Source organism: Miniopterus schreibersii (genome assembly GCF_964146895.1).
Source record: "Miniopterus schreibersii genome assembly, chromosome: 16".
Classification (NCBI taxonomy): domain Eukaryota; kingdom Metazoa; phylum Chordata; class Mammalia; order Chiroptera; family Miniopteridae; genus Miniopterus; species Miniopterus schreibersii.
The window spans coordinates 41,134,151-41,150,163 of NC_138116.1; the positions used below are offsets into that span (position 1 = coordinate 41,134,151).

At 41.4% G+C, this 16,013-nt stretch overlaps 1 protein-coding gene across 1 annotated transcript in view; it reads left to right on the forward strand.

The window, feature by feature from the left end:
• Positions 1-16,013, forward strand: part of COX10 (cytochrome c oxidase assembly factor heme A:farnesyltransferase COX10) — a 116,015-nt gene that overhangs the window by 21,728 nt on the left and 78,274 nt on the right. The window contains exon 4 of the mRNA XM_081161910.1: positions 11,915-12,039. Within this exon, the coding sequence (XP_081018036.1) occupies positions 11,915-12,039 (125 nt within the window). The remainder of the gene's footprint in view (positions 1-11,914; positions 12,040-16,013) is intronic.

The following is a 16,013-nucleotide window of genomic DNA, read 5'->3' on the forward strand; positions in this document are numbered from 1 at the left end:
TGTGACGGCTTTTCTCTCCCCGCAAGCTTGTGATGCAGTTGTGTCTGAAGACTCCTGGTTCGACGGAGAAGGCACTTTCATAGAGGTGGCCTCTCACAGCTATGGTCCACCCAGGCCTCTGCTCCTTACCCCTCACCTCTCCCAGCAGGAAGGAGTAATGGGTACTCTCACATAGCCTTTATTTCCCATGTTTATCCATTTCCTTATTAGTTGATATTTAGGTAGTCTAATTTTTTGCTATTCAGGTAATGAAAGTAATGTCAACTCTCAGCACTATCTTCAATTTAATGTCATCTGTACTATATTTGACAAACATTTCTTGGGGGTTTTAGTATCCTCTCTCTACCTAATTTATCACTGATGTAGGTTTTTCTCTGATATTTATTTTCATTCCTCCATCCCAGTTGGTTTTTCTGGTGGGAGAGGGCCATGTAGATGCTTTAGACAGTGTTCTAATTTAGATAAAATATACATTTATCTAAGCTATTCTGTTTTCAAATGATTGAGTTGTTTTAAATTCAGTTTGATGTTAACTGAATTGATTGTAAGTGTAAGATGCTATGGTAGAGACGTGTAAAGGAATGTAAAGATAAATTTCATGAGGATGATAATCTCAAAAAATAGTAACACTTTTAAAGAAGAGAGAGAGAAAAACTGTGAGTTGAGAATGGGCTCAGCTGCACGTGACTAGAAACTTGAACAGCGACGTAAATGAATTAAGGGTTTATTTTTCTCTTGCATCAAGGAGTCTAAAATAGGAGGAAGAGCTGGTGCTAAAGGGTTGTCAACATACCGGGTTCCTTCTCTCTGCTCTGTAATTATTAGCTTGAGGCTCCTGTTCTCAGGACCACAGATGACTGTCACACCCCCCATCATCCTGCTGTATTCCACGCAGAAAGAATGGAGAAGGGGGACCTTGTGGAAAGGCAGAAGCCTCTTCACAAGGATTTGCCTTTCTGTTTGGGAAGGACAGCTCTTGATAGGAACTTCTTATATTTCATTGGCCAACACTGACTACCTCTAGCTGCAAGAGAGGTGTGAACTATGGCGTAATTCTTATCTCTGTCATTTCAAAATCTAAAGCATCTAAAATCCAGCGTAGTCACCTCTGCCAGTAGCTAACTTCCCTGTGTTCTCATAGCGCCCACTGGACTGCCTCTTTATGCAGTGCTTCCCCTTCTAGAAAGGGACATGAGCTTGCCCACCTCTCCACTACCCTGTTTTCTAGAGAACACAAAACAACTCCTTAGTCTGCTCTGGGGCCACAGCCTCACATGTGCACTTCACATGTAGTATATTTAAATGAAGACTGATTTGCCAGCTCGACATTTCCTTCTCCAGTGGTGGTGGTAGATGTGTACCACTCTTAGTCGTTTTCCCCATCACCTTGATTATCAGATACGCGTTTTGTGACTTCTAGTTCGTGTTGGAGAATTGGTAGTACTGGATTATACAACAGAGGAAAGCCCTCTAGCCCAAGCATACCTCTACATTGAAAAAGTTTAGGTTGATGGTGAAATGTCAGCTAAAAAGGAAATGAGCCTGGTGGCGCCGTGAAATGTCCCCTCTGTCTTCTTTGTTGCAGTCACCCAAGGCTTTGGTATCTTGCTCATTTTTCTTCTTCACCCTAATTCCCACCATCAGCCCCGAGAACTTCACTATCTTTAGTGGCTCTAAAACTATTTACCATCTGAGATTCTTGGAATGCTTGTTATAATGCAAATTTCTGAGCCTCATCTCCATAAATTCCTTCACTTTAGGTCTGGGGTGGAGTCTAGGAATCTGTTTTTACAGATAGACCTGTTAGGCATGGTCCCAGGACATACTTTGAGAAATTTTTTTTATCTGGCAAACTCATTCAGCACCCTCTCCATTACCCGCTCTCCCTCAGTAGGCTCATTGCTCCCCATCTCTAACAAAAGTAGAGGCTGAGTTCTCATCAAGTGGGAACTCCACAACTTCCTGCTGATGCAGTTTATCTGCATCCTTACCTGTCATGGCCTTTTCTCTCCTCTACCTGTTTCCTCTCCAACAGCCCATCAGCAGATGGCTCCCTCAGTGTGACACCTGGGAGCCCTCTTAGATTCTGCAGGTCCACTCAGATTCCCCTCTGTGGGGGTATGTTATTTAACATAGGTCACTGCTCAGCTGCTGAGTTACACCTCACTGGGCTCTACTAGTTTTTTGAATTTGTGAAACTTATACCCCTGGAAGCTTGGAGGGATCCTGCAAGACATGACTTTGCTTTATTCTAAATGATCTGGTCCTCAGCCAAAATGCTTTTCTTTTTCAGATTACTAGTGACCATAAATGTTATCAGTGAATCAGCTATTTGGGTTGGTAAATGATGACTATTGATTGTCAGTTTCACTTAAAAGGACGTTGATACCAGGGAGTTCTTCCCATTGTTCATCATCATAAAAGTATATAAAATATTTTTCTTGCTAGAAAATCCTCTTGAATGCCTAGAGCAGGGGTGGGGAACATCCGGCTCATGGGCCATATATGGCCCTCAGAATCATTTGGTCTGGCCCTGCCAAGGCAACCGCAGACAGGATTCAAAATTCAATAAATCTAGGAGCTTTTTTCATAGCTAATTTTTAAGTTCATAATTTTGTATGGCCCGAGAATGTTATAAATATCCAAATGGGCCTTGACAGAAAAAAGGTTCACCACCCCAGGCCTAGAATAATAACATAGCCAATATTATTGCATAACTGTTTAGTTACCAGGAGTAAATGAAAGCAGTCAGTGAAAAAGAAAATAGTGATATAGTAATGCCTGCATGCAGTTATGTCCAAATGCGAAGAACAGGTGAGTAGGTTCATTTTACTGATCTGTTACATGTGTTGTATAAAATAATCAAGTGTAGATAAACACTGAATACTGTCAAAATCAGAATGATACTAAATGAATGCTTAATCTTAATTTTTATTTTAAGTGTTTATTATAAAATGTCTGTTTTTTGGACAATGACATAGTTTTGATATGAAATGAGAAAAGGGTTCATTACTTCAGTCGAAACTGTACAGCTGACAATTCCCTTTTGCCAAACTTATTTTTCAAAAGAGGTGTTTCCTCTTTTTAAAAGTCTAATAGGCATCAGTTTTATGGAAAATTTTTAGCTAATTACAAAGTATATTGAGAAGAAACATTTCTTTATTGAGAAGGAAAAGAACCTGAGGTTAGGATGACACAGTAGAAAATCCAAAAAGCAATGGCAACACTAACTGAAAGAACAATCTGAGGCTCTCCCTCAGTGCTGCATAGCTAAGTTACATAAACAGCTTGTATTTATGCATTTATTTAACAGGTGTGGTAGATATTCATTTCCCTTTCTGAATGCTGACTACAAATGCAAGCCAAATGCTTGGTCTGACTGCCTTGGTGATCATACTGAAATGTTTCACTTGGTAAACAGTGTCGCTCAGTATTTGAAGTTAGGAGTTTTAATTTGGTCCTAGGATTTTTCAGACCAGCTTTGGTCATTAACTATATGAAAAAAGTAGGAGGAAAACAGGAAGGCACCATTATTTCTTAGTTTTGCAGCTGTGTTATTAAAAAATCTCTATAAAGTCTTATCTTTTAGTCAGAAGTGGTTATGGTTTGTAATCAGTTACCTCTGATTGATACTCTTTAATGTGGTTGAGGAAAAAATACCGTGTCTCTCATCGATCGACTTTTCATCTGAACTTAACAATAGGCATAAGAATTACCACCTTCTTTGATATGTGTGCTGGTAAGATGACTGTGTCAGGAGGTTCACAGAGCACTGCTAAGCCATGAAGCCTAAAAAACTCAAATTAGAAATTGAACCATTTGAAGCTTAAGGTGTTAATAGAAACGGAGAGAGAGGAGGAAATCACAAGTACAGCTATGAAGTTAAAAATACATGCTGTGCTCATTTGAAAATCAGAAGAGACTTAATTCCTGCCTCTTCATTAACTTACATAATTTTGAACTTTGAGGCCAACTGAAAAAACTTACTCCATCGCTTGGACACACATAAACAGAACCACATACAAATTTATTAACTGCCTATTATCAGATTTATGGACAGGAGAGCCTTAAAGAGAGTGTGTCTGGGGTTTGTAGGATTTGGAATACAATGTTGCATACTATCCACTGTCAGGACAGTGAGATACAATAGATCACCAGGGTAATTTAAAATCTATAGAGAATCTCAAACTCATTTAGCCAGTGGTTTTAATCTTCCTGCCAAATCTTTTTTCAGCATTGATAATTACCCCAATTGATTTATTGGAGTTTTGTTTTTCACTTAATTCTTTGGGGCCAGTGGTAAAAAACAGTGAGGCATTAAAAGGCAGAGATAAAAGCAGGATATAGATGACCAGTTTTTTAAATGTAATCCTTATAGTTATTTTTAATTGATGCTCTCAGAAAGGAAATAAAGTACCTTCATTATGCTTAGGCTCAGGGACCAATAGTTCTCAAAGTATGGAGCATTTTTTAAAAAATTTATTCTTGCCCAGCCTGACCTGGCTCAACGGTTGAGCGTCGACCTAGGATCCAGGCAATCGAGGTTCGATTCCCGGTCAGGGCACATGCCCGGGTTGCGGGCTGCAGCGGATCAATGACTCTCTCATCATTGATGTTTCTCTCTCTCTCCCTCTCCTTTCCTCTCTCTGAAATCAATAAAGATATATATTAAAAAATATATATTTATTCTTGATAAAACTGCTTCTTCAAAAAAACCTCTTGCATGCTAGTGAAGGCAGAACCTCCCAGGTCTTCGTGCAGCTCCGGGCCGTGTGCGGTGACGTCAGGAGCGGGAGGCGTCAGCTCGCCCTCTGGTCCTGCGGCGCTTCCGAGCCTGGTGGCCGGTGGCCGGTGGCCGGGGCGGGTGGCAGAGCGGCCCTGGTGCCGCGGGCCCTGCCCCTCGCACCCGCTCTCTGTGGCCGCCCGACCCACGGGCGGGGGAGGTGTCCGCAGGCCCCGTGAGCTGCTGAGTGTGTGAAGGTGCGTGTCCGTTTCCTTCAGGGCTGAGCTTTCTTCTGAGGATGAGTCTTTGGGGTGCTTGTCAAAGACTGTAGAGCAGAGAGCCCGGCACTGCGGCGAACCGCGTGACAGCCCCTCGATCGAGTTCACCCCCACGGCTTGCACGGCGCCTCCCGCGTGAAATCACAGGCGAGACCTGCCCCATGGCCCTGCTGCTTATTTTAGAGCAGATTCTCCACAGTTTGTTAGTCCTGTTCTTTATCAGTAAAAAGTTTTAAGTGCACACGTATATATTAATATTTATACTATTGTATATGTCATACATAAGATAAAATGTACAGTTATTTGTAAATAAAATTCATGGACTCTTACATCAATGTATTATATTCTTTTTAAGGTATGCCAAATGAGTGCTTTTAAAGAAAGGATTAAAAGTCAAATGTAAGGGAAAGTTTCCACATTTTCTTCTCTTACCCTGGGGTCTCCACACTGTTTTGAAGTGTAGTGTCTCTGAGATTTACGTAAATGTGAAAACACAGGCATTGTAAAGTGCTTCACAAGTGTGTGTTTTGTTTTCATCGTCATCTTTAGTCCACATTTATTAAGAGCTACTTTCCACTCACGCACCTAGAGTGACAAAGAGGTAACTTAGGTCCTAAGACAGACGTGTGGCGCTTTTATGAAACATTTTATTGTTTCTCGAACTTCCTTTATGCAGTGCTTTTATGTCTAAGCTTAGTGGTCAGAGAAATATGTCATTGTAGAACTCCAGGAACCACATTTTAATAGTTACCAAGAACGCCATTTGATAAGCCCTTATTATTTGCTAGGCACTGTGCTAAGTGCTTTAGTTACAGTGAGAAACTAGCCTGTCTCTAAAAGGTGTCACCCGTGTGCACATGAGTGTGGAAGTCAGGAGTGGGTGGTCATTGGGGACATTTAGCTTGGAGAAGCATGGACTGTGGGACTGTTTCATTACATAATTGAAGGGTGGTGCTAAGAAAAAGTTAATTGACTGTTGCCTGAGCAGACGGAAGTTATATCCGTAGGTAGGTATTTCCAGGAAGTTGACTTGACCTGGTTTGAGAGAGAACTGCCGCAGCTAGAGCTCTTCTCGATAGAAGAGGTTGCCCAGGGAGAAATCAGCTCCTGTCACCGGATTGGAGATAACATCTATCAGAAACATTGTGGAAGAGATTCTTAAATTAGGGCTGCAATTAGACTCATAGTTACTGAGTTACGTTTAGCTCCTTTGCTCTAGTCATGCATATTAATTCTGTAAAGTACAGCTGCCTTCAAAGCACATATCTGCACCTCTATTTGCACTGAGGCCATCCTTCCAGGCCCTCGGCACTTCCTGCCCATGCCCTGCAGTGGCCTCCACTCCAGGTAGTCAGTCCTTTGTGTTGTTGATAGACTGGCCTTTCCTGAATGCCACCCTGGTTACAATAGGTACTAGTGTTCTTTTACTACAAACAAGTTACCACAAGCTTAGCCGTTTAAAACAAACGAAGTTACTATTTCAGAAGTCCAGGCATGGCCTGGCTGGACTCTGCTAAAGGTTTCACCAGCTTGAAATCAATGTGTTTGTTCAGGGCTGTGGTTCTCCCTGGGGCTTGGGGTCTTCTTCCAGGTCCACCGGTTGTTGACAGAATTCATTTCTGTGCCTCTATTGGACTGAGGTCCCCCTTTTCCTTCCAGCTGTCAGCTGTGGGTGCTCTGCTCCTGGAGGCCGCCCGTAGTGCTGCCATGTGGCCTTCCTGGGCAGTCCACATCAGGGATGTTTGCTTTCTTCCAGGCCAGTTGGACTTGCCTAATGGTGACTATTTTGAAAAAAAAATAATTTTTTTTTTTAATTATAGAGAGCGTACATAAGAACTCCTTGGAGAAAGCAGGTAGACATGAGACCATATTTTTTGAATCCTGTTAATGATGGGATCAGAAGAGATTGACTGGTAAGGTTGGAGTTGTGCCTAATAGTCAGGACTATCTTTATCACCAAGCACCATCACAGGCTGTTAGTAAATCTTTGCAGGGGCAGGTGGGACGGGTCAGGCTTCGCTGGGCTGGGAAGGCTGCTACTCTTCCTTGGGCCTCCAGTGTCATCCTCGGACCCGCAGAGCAGTGCTCTGGGCCTCTGTTGAATGGGTCATGGTTTGTGGGCAGCATTGATTTTATGTTTATTTGTGAAGAGACAGAATATGAGATTACCAAATAAAATATAATTTCAAGTGTTATTAATGAAAGAATATATTACATTCACTTTTAATGAGATCCTGGTGTTGTAAAATGATTCCATGTAATGAATCCCAGGAAATCAATGAGAAGTTTAATTACAGTGTGGCAGTGCCTATGAGAGTATTGCTCTGGTCAGTCCTGCTTGCACAATGTATCAATCCTCCACCTTTCTCTTTCTTTAAATTAATTGCTTTGATGCAGTAAATATAAATACATTCTTTGTTAGCTTTTGATCTTTTTTGGAAATGTGCTACAAAATTCCAATTTCCTTCCCTATAATAACCCCTATCATTTTTTAATGTATATTACCATTCACAATTTGCACATTTTTAAATTAGGCAGTTATTTCTGTTTTTCAGTCATTAGTATGTCTTACCTTTTCCCTGTCAGTTTCTTATAAACCACTTGCTATCAGCTTATCATTGACCCCATTAGTTAAAAATTTGATGTGCTTCCTATATTGAGGCCCTAAGGTGAATTTAAGAAAAACAAGAGCCCTAGCCAGACTGACTCAGTGGCTAGCACATCGGCCTGCAGACTGACAGGCCCCGGGTTCGATTTCGGCCAGGGGCACATGCCTCGGTTGCAGGCTCCATCCCCAGCCCCAGTCAGGAGGCAACCAGTCAATGTGTCTCTCTCACATCGGTGTTCCTCTCTCCATCTCTCTCTCTTTCCCCCTTCCACTCTCTCTGAAAAAGCAGTGGAAAAAATATCCTCAGGTGAGGATTAAAAAAAGAAAAAGGAAAACGATATATTTTCCTCTGAATTAACAGTTTCATGTAACTACATATTCTTTTTTATTTTAAACAAAGTGAATTTTCTTTTTACAGCATTTTTATTTTGACAGCTTAATGATTATGGTGCTCTCTTGTCCACTAGGTGGTAATTGATTTTTCTTATTTGTTTATAAAACACAATACAAAATGTAATTTGGATATTTAGAGACATCTAAAGTAGTTCTTTACTTTGGTGACTCTAGCTTCTGCTAATTATATATTGAGAAAGGATTTTCTGTGCTCTTATAACCACTAGAGATGTTTATAAGCAGTCTACTTCTGATTTAAGGTTCAAGGCTTTAAAGTAGTCATGAATTATTTTGACTGATTTATTCTATGGATTAAAGCAATTTACTTAGTTTCTTTGAGAGGGAATACCATGCAGTCTCTTTCCCCTCAAGTTCTCCCATTGACGCCATCAACCTTTCTTCTTGGGTGGTAGCATTCTTCTGGTACAATGAGAAGTAGCCTGGGTGTTAAGGACTTTTCTTCCAGCCCTGGCTTGTCGCTACACACAGGGCGCTGTGCGAGGAGTCGCCTAGCCCATCTGGAGAGCTGTCGAGTGGTGCAGAACAAGATGACTCTCATTGTAGAACGCCAGCCTGTCCATGAGGCTTTGCGGTTGACGGTGTGATATCTGTGAAAAATGAAAAAGCCACTCAAAGAACGGTGCTGTTTGAATATCTTAAAAGGACTTTTGTTTGCTCTAAAAAAAAAATGGTGCTTCTCTTGATGGTCACTAAATGTGTGCAGGTATGGCTTTTATAGGAGAGGCTGTTCTTTTCCTGTCTCACCTGGGGAAAATATCCTTTTATATGCTCCTCAACTACTGTTTTCAAAGCTTGAAATCACTGTGGCATTTTCTTTGGGGCATAAGTCGTTAGAGAATTAGAGAGCTAAAAGTTTCTTCAGAGTGTTTCCTTTGAAATAGTGTTTAGTCTTGGACCGCTGCCCTGGGTCCGTGGGGTTTTTCGCCGCTGTTCTGTACTGATGTGAAATTGTTGTGTTCTGACTTGTAGTGCCGCACGTGGGCCAGGGCAGGCCATGCTCTGGGGGGAAGGGACAGTGCACACTTTCTGCCCCGAGCCAGCCGCTCTTCCCCTGCATGGGCCTCCCTGACTTCGAATAAGCCTCCTCATTGCCTTTAGCTGCTAGTCTGCTGCTTGTCTTGCACTATTTGTTCAAGCCTGTGTTCTCACTCCTGGACCTTCACCTGGACCTCTACCCTCTTTCCTGGAGGCACATCTTTCGGGAGATTCCGGTGCACACCACGTGTGAGGACCCCTGTGCAAAATACATGCCATCTAGAAACTTCTGGTTTAGGTTACAGTCTCCACACATGTATTTAAGTCACCTTTGCAAATTATCATTGATCCCAGTCAAATAAATAGAAATACCAAGAAGTCTGTGGCTGGCCTTGGTGCTAGGGACAGGGTATGTCCACATGGTAGAACTGTAAAGAGTCTGTCTGTGGCTGATAAAGCTAGACGGAGGGGCACTCCAGCCAGCTTGTGGCCACACGAAGGAGTATCAGTGTCTCTGGCATGTACCTGTTGGTGCGAGGTGGTGCCTCTGGGCCTGCTCCCCCAACCCCTCTCATTCGTTTGCATTCATGACACCCCAGCCTCCCGATTCTGCCTCCAAACATTCTTTGTGCCTGTCGTCATTTCCTTTACCCCAGCGGTGAAATCCTGATTTTTTCATACACCCCTTTTGCTTATCTGCTCTCCGTCATCGAGCTCCTCCGTCCCCTCGGGCTCGGCCATGGTTCCTCGGAAGCAGCGCTGTTTCCTGAGACGGCTAGATCAGCTTCCCCGGCTCCCTGGCTTCTGTGCTGTCATCACTCTTCTGCGTGTCACCCAGGGGCAGCCCTGTGCCTTTACTCCTTTTAACTGTCCACTTGTTCACCCTCCTCCCTCTCGCAGCTCGGAAGTCCTGACAGTGTTCTCTCAAAGTGCCCTTCATATCTATTCGGGTCCCACTTTCACTACATCTGTGCACAGTGGATGGACCGCATGGCCTCTCAGGTCGTGCTCTGCATCATTGTGCCCGTCGCCGCCAGGCTGCACCGCAGTGACAAGTCACTGTCTTGCGTTAGACTGTCTCTGACTCTCCTGCCAAGCAAACGACATGCAAACCCCTCAAGAATTCTGTAGTCAGACAGCCACCACCTCCCCTCCTCTTCCTCCAGTAAATGCTGCTCTGTACCTGGCACAATGGTAACTCTGAAAGTGTGGCAGTGAAACATGGTCAGGGAGCCTGTGTTCCATGTGGGGCCCCAGCGTGGTGAGTGCTGTGGGAGGAGTGATGCAGACATGGTGAGCAGAGAAGTTCTCTCTAAGAAGTAAGAGGAGATCTGACAGGTGAGAAGGAGCCGATCATGAGAGAGGCAGAGGAAACAAAAGACTGCGGGCCAGGAGGCAAGAAGGAGCTTGGCCTGTTTAAAAACAGACCTTTGTGATGGAGACTAGTCCGTGAGCTAGAGGGGGATGAGACGCACTCGTGTGCTGTGGAAGGAGTGTACCTCTTCTTCCAGGTTAGTGTCAAGGACTTTCTGTGCAGCTGAGCGATACCATCTGTTTACATTTTAAGTGGAGCAAGGTGGGAGAGAGAGGAGACCAGTTAGGAAGGAGTTCCTTGCAGTTGTCCAGGCGAGGTAATAGCTTGCACTAGATCCCAAGTTTCTCAGCGTCAGCACATTGACATTTTGGGCCAGAAAAGTCTTTGTAGTGGGGGACTGTCTTATAGGGTATTCAGAAACATCCCTGGCCTCCACCCACTAGAGGACAGCAGTGTCCATCCCCTCCAGTATGGTTGGAAACAACCAAGTATGTTTCCAGGCACTGCCAAATGTCCCCTGGTAGCAGAAGCACCCCTGGTTGTGAACCAGTGGACTAGAGGATGGCAGTAGAGGTGTGTTTGAAGTGCATTATGGAGGAAGAGCAGGCTGCACTTTGCCACAGATGGGATGTAGAGAAGGGTGAGAAAGGAGAGCCTCAAACATGCTTCCTAGCTGTTTGGTTTGAAAACCTAGATAGATGTTACTGGTGCTTTAGAATCTTGACAGTGGTCTTTCTTGCCCTTGTGCTGGTTCTTGGAATTATCCAGTCACCTGTAATGTTGCCCATCCCATTACTCTCCTTTTTCTACAGCCCCTCCCGAAGGTCCAGCTTCAGTGCCACCTTTTTGACGCCTCTCCAGTTAGTTCACCAGTGGTGAACATTTTCTCAGTCTGCAGCCCTGTGCCAGTACCACTCTTAGACACCTCCTGGCCCTGTCAGCTCCTGTAATCCCCAGGAAAAGAGAACTGGGGCCTAAGAAAAGGAGCAGTCACCGTGGACACTTGGATTGCACGGTTTTGCTTCGGCACCTTGACTCTTCTTTTTGTTTCTGGTAGTGGCTGCAGGACTGTCTTTTCCCTCTAGTCACCCTCTAATCATCATCTGGGCTCTGGTACCATCGTCTGTTTCGGGCAAGCCCTCTACTCAGGCAGAGTGAAGGCCCACAGAGTTAGGACCTTATTATTTACTGCCTTGTGTTACATAGTTATTACTGCGTGTCTGTCGTCTCCCTGTCAGATAAATTCCTATAAGACCTTTCTCATTCCTTTATCCTACACAGTGCCTAATGCCCAGCATCAGTAGATTGTGAATTAGGTATTCAATAAATGTTCATTGAATCTGTAACTGAGTGATTCAATCTAAAACATCCACCTTATTTTTTCTCTTGTGTATAGTGGAATTAAAGAAAAATGAGCATTTTTCTGTGATGAACACATAAAATTTTTATAATCGGAAAGTGTTCTTTTTTTTTAATGGAAGATTAGCCTTGGTTTGTGTTATTAAGGTAATCAGTTGGTTTCTCTGGAGGATGCTTGTGTGGCATCTGTACTGTGGGGCCTGCATTGGTAACAAGACGTCTGCTCTGTTTCTCTGTTGCAGCTCTGGTTGTCAGCACCACTTCTGCAGGGTTCGCGTTGGCTCCTGGGCCTTTCGACTGGTCCTGTTTTCTGCTCACTTCTGTTGGAACAGGCCTGGCATCCTGTGCTGCCAATTCCATCAATCAGGTGAGTTTGTCGCCTTTCAGGTAGATCATGATACTGTTACTCTTTCCCAGCTTGTGGTATTACCGCATTTAAAAAATCTTCCGAAGTCACATGGACATGACTAGGAACTGTGAACTTGTAACACTGTATCCTATAGAGTCCAAGGGTTACATAACCAGCATGTCTTTTCTTTTGAGGTGAATGATTTTCAGTTATGTTCTGGTGAGAGAGCAATAGTGTATCTGCTTCAAGTGACCAGGATGCCTTGTGTTAGAAAGTGTCTTAAAGCTGCCAAACTTTCCATTCTTGTCCATTCCCTGAGCTCATCATTGTGGGCTATTCTTCCTTTTGTTTCATTTGTTTGCATTTTAAATCACTACTATGCCAAACAGAATGCATATCCAACTTTAAAAAAATTAGTATTCAGTATATAGTAAACTTGGTGTATGGCATTAGGCTATGTCAAAATTAATATCTTATTAATTAGCTAATTATTTTAGCATATTTTTTTAGCATGTTATTTTCAGTTAGCACATTATTTAATTAGCATATTATTTTAATGCATCTTCCCCCACCCCCAATTATTTTAAACATCAAAATTATTCTCTAAAATGATTTTTCCCCATCTGGTCACTGTGGTGTGCGCCAACCTTGTGGCTTTTTCATAAGATACTATAGTGAAAAAGCTTGGCTAAAACTTAGGGAAAGTTGCTTTCATCCTCAGAACACCCAAGAGGAGTTGGCACCATTTTAAAACAGGAATTTAAGTTAGCAGCAGGAAAACAGCTTGGCTGAGTGGATATATAAGTTGGTAGTCCACAAAATATGGGAATTTTACTTTTATAATGCCTAAAATGATTGTGTTTTTATAATATATTATCAGTTACTTGGAGAAGTATGAATCTATTTCAAGTAAGGTTTGTTTTTGTTATTATTTTTAAATTCAGAATAGTCTTATAATGAGGTTCAGCAGTCCTCCCAGTTTACCTACAGAACTGTCCACTCCTGAGTCTGGTGCCATCTCTTCCAGGTCGCTCTTTCCTCCCTCCCATATTTCTTGGCTAAGAGAATAATTATGGTTTCACAATGAACATGGTTTTAATGAAAATTTGAATGAAAAGCAATATAAGCAAAATGGATTTATATGGCTATTTTGGGACTATTTTTCAAAAAGTTAAAAAATTTTTACCTTTATTTAGTTGTAAATCTAGCTCATAAGATTCAGCCAGGAACTTATTCTAGTTTTCAAGCTTGTTTTTTACATTGAAGAGCTATGTTTACCCTTAAGATACTAAGGGCTGGCTCCTGTTTAAATTTTACAGATTGAAATGAAACGTTTAAAATAAAAGTGTGGGGGTTCGGGAAAAACAAAACAATAACAACAACAAACTAATAAACATCAAATGGTTCAGCAGAAATGCCAAGATTTTATGAAAGATAATACAGATCCACCTTGATTTGAAGCTGTGACACCCCCCACCCGCCCATCTCTCTAAAAAAGGTGGTTCAAGAATTTATCATGGAAAAAAAAACAAAAACCTGTCAGTTGTTAGAAGAAAGGATCTGGAGGAAAGAAATGAAATGATTTACATTCAGTCAATAATTTACAGAATATAGACCAAGGTTTTAGAAACTGTGAGTTTAGATGGCCACTTTATTTTGTAGTTTGTAGGAATTTTATTTGCCGTAGGGAGGGAGTGGGGCCTGTTGATTTTAAATCTGTTCCTGAGGAAAGCCACAGACTACATGGTGGGAGTCTTTCTGGTGCCGACAGATCGCAGCATCTGCCTCTTCTGTTAGTGTCTCCTGCGCAGGTTGGTTTCCAGTCCCACTCTGTCTCACACGCTCCCTGCTCTTCTTTGGAACACTTTTACATCCCTCCTCCACACATCACTCATCACCCACAGGCCTCTCAGTGTCCGGCATGTTGTCACCTTAATTGGTGCTTTTGGGGCACATGAATAATCTTCATCTTGTATTTATCATATTGCTTCCTTAAACTTTTCTTGGGCTCTAATTTCTTTTGGAAGCTTCACAGTATTTAAAAAATCTTAATGATTCCCATCATTGTACAATTCCATTGTTATGTTATTGATCAGCTTCCCAAATTACAATATCCTGTAAATAACATGGAAATATTTTAGCTCTAGTGTTGGGAGGTGTTCTCATAAAATAAGATTAAAGGAATGTGAGGCCATTTTCATTAGTGCCTTTAATTAGAATAATACTAGACAACTACGGCTTAACTAACTGTGTTTTTAAATGGCAGATAAAGAAATGGTTTTTGGCGAAACGGAAGAACTTACTGGGTTTTTTTAGGGAGCTGGTGTTCAGCGTAAAGGATGCATACACGTGGCTGGTAGCTTCTAATAGAGTTCTGTGGGAGAAAAAATGTTCTACTCTCCGTGTATAAAAGAATTCAAATCCAGTTCATATTTTTAAATACTTTCTTTTAGCTGTTGCTGATTTAGTTCTGAGTGATTCTTCTTTGTACCCTACTTGTATGATCTCTCTGTGAAAGTAGGAAAAATAAAGCTATGGAAAACTATTCTTACATTTGTTTTAAGGAGAGAAAATGAGATTCAGTTTCTGATTTATGGAGGAGTGGCTAGTGCATATATATATACCTGTGAAACCACTAACATTAAAATGTAGAAAGGAATTACATGCATGTTTTATAAAATATACACATGCTAATTTGAAATTGTAGTGTGACTTTAAAGCAGGTGTGCCTTCTAAGGATGAAACCAATCTATAAAATGTTTTTAATTTAGATACTAAAACGTAAAATATTGTCGATGGCTTTGACTGATCGAGTCTTGAGAAACAAATGACTAAAAGTGAAAAGCTGAATAAGTTCAAGTAGAATGAATTAAGAAAAAACATAAGAATAATCATAATTATTTGAGTATTTGACCTAATAAATGCTATAATAAGCTGTATTGAGAATTATTTTACTTGCTACATATATGAATTTTTTAATAGAGGTTAAGAGTATATGTCAATAAATACATTTCTACGGGGTAAATTTTAATTGTGACATACTCGTCCATTTTATGGACTCGCCAGTTCTCACCAATTCTCTGTTATTGCAACTTTTCCTTCTGAAGTAACACAAACTACCGGAAGAGAAGCTGCTGAGAGGAAGGCTGCCTGCCAAAGCATATCTGAAGCTGGTTTAACTGGGAAATGTATGATCTTAACAAAATAACTCATTTCTAACATTCATACAGTGCTTTAGAGTTTACAAAGCATATTTACATAAATTATTATTTAAATCTATGGACCTGCGAAGCAGATGGCATTTCTGTTTCTATTATTTGTAAAACATTCAGTTTAGCTGTTAAATTGTTATTTCCAAAAGCAGCATTTAAAAAATGTGTTATGGTCCGGCCAGGCGTGGCTCAGCGGTTGAGCATCGACCTAGGATCCAGGAGATCGAGGTTCGATTCCCGGTCAGGGCACATGCCTGGCCTGTGGACTCGATCCCCAATGACTCTCTCATCATTGATGTTTCTGTCTGTCTCTCTCCCTCTCCTTTCCTCTCTCTGAAATCAATAAAGATGTATTTAAAATAAAATTAAAATTAAAAAAAAAATGTGTTATGCAAATAATTTATTTATTGCAGAACAGTGAGAAAATGTAGCTAAGCAAAAATAATAGCAGTTCTTATTTTATTTTTCCTTTATGCCAGACACTGTTGTGTATTAGAACCACAGTAGAAAGCAAACCAGATCCCTGCCCTCAGAATGCTTACATGACCCCTTGTTAACACCTGGAACCTGTAGAGTCTTACTAGCTGGTGTCACCCTAATACATATATAGACTTCTTTAACACACATGCACACATCTTCAAATATGTATTATTTTTCTCACAGAAATGAATTATGTGTTATATTTAATGTGTATATTTTCCCATAAATAGTATATCAAAAACATCCTTCCATGTCACTTTAGCTATAACATGATTTTAAGAGTTGTATAAAGATACACCA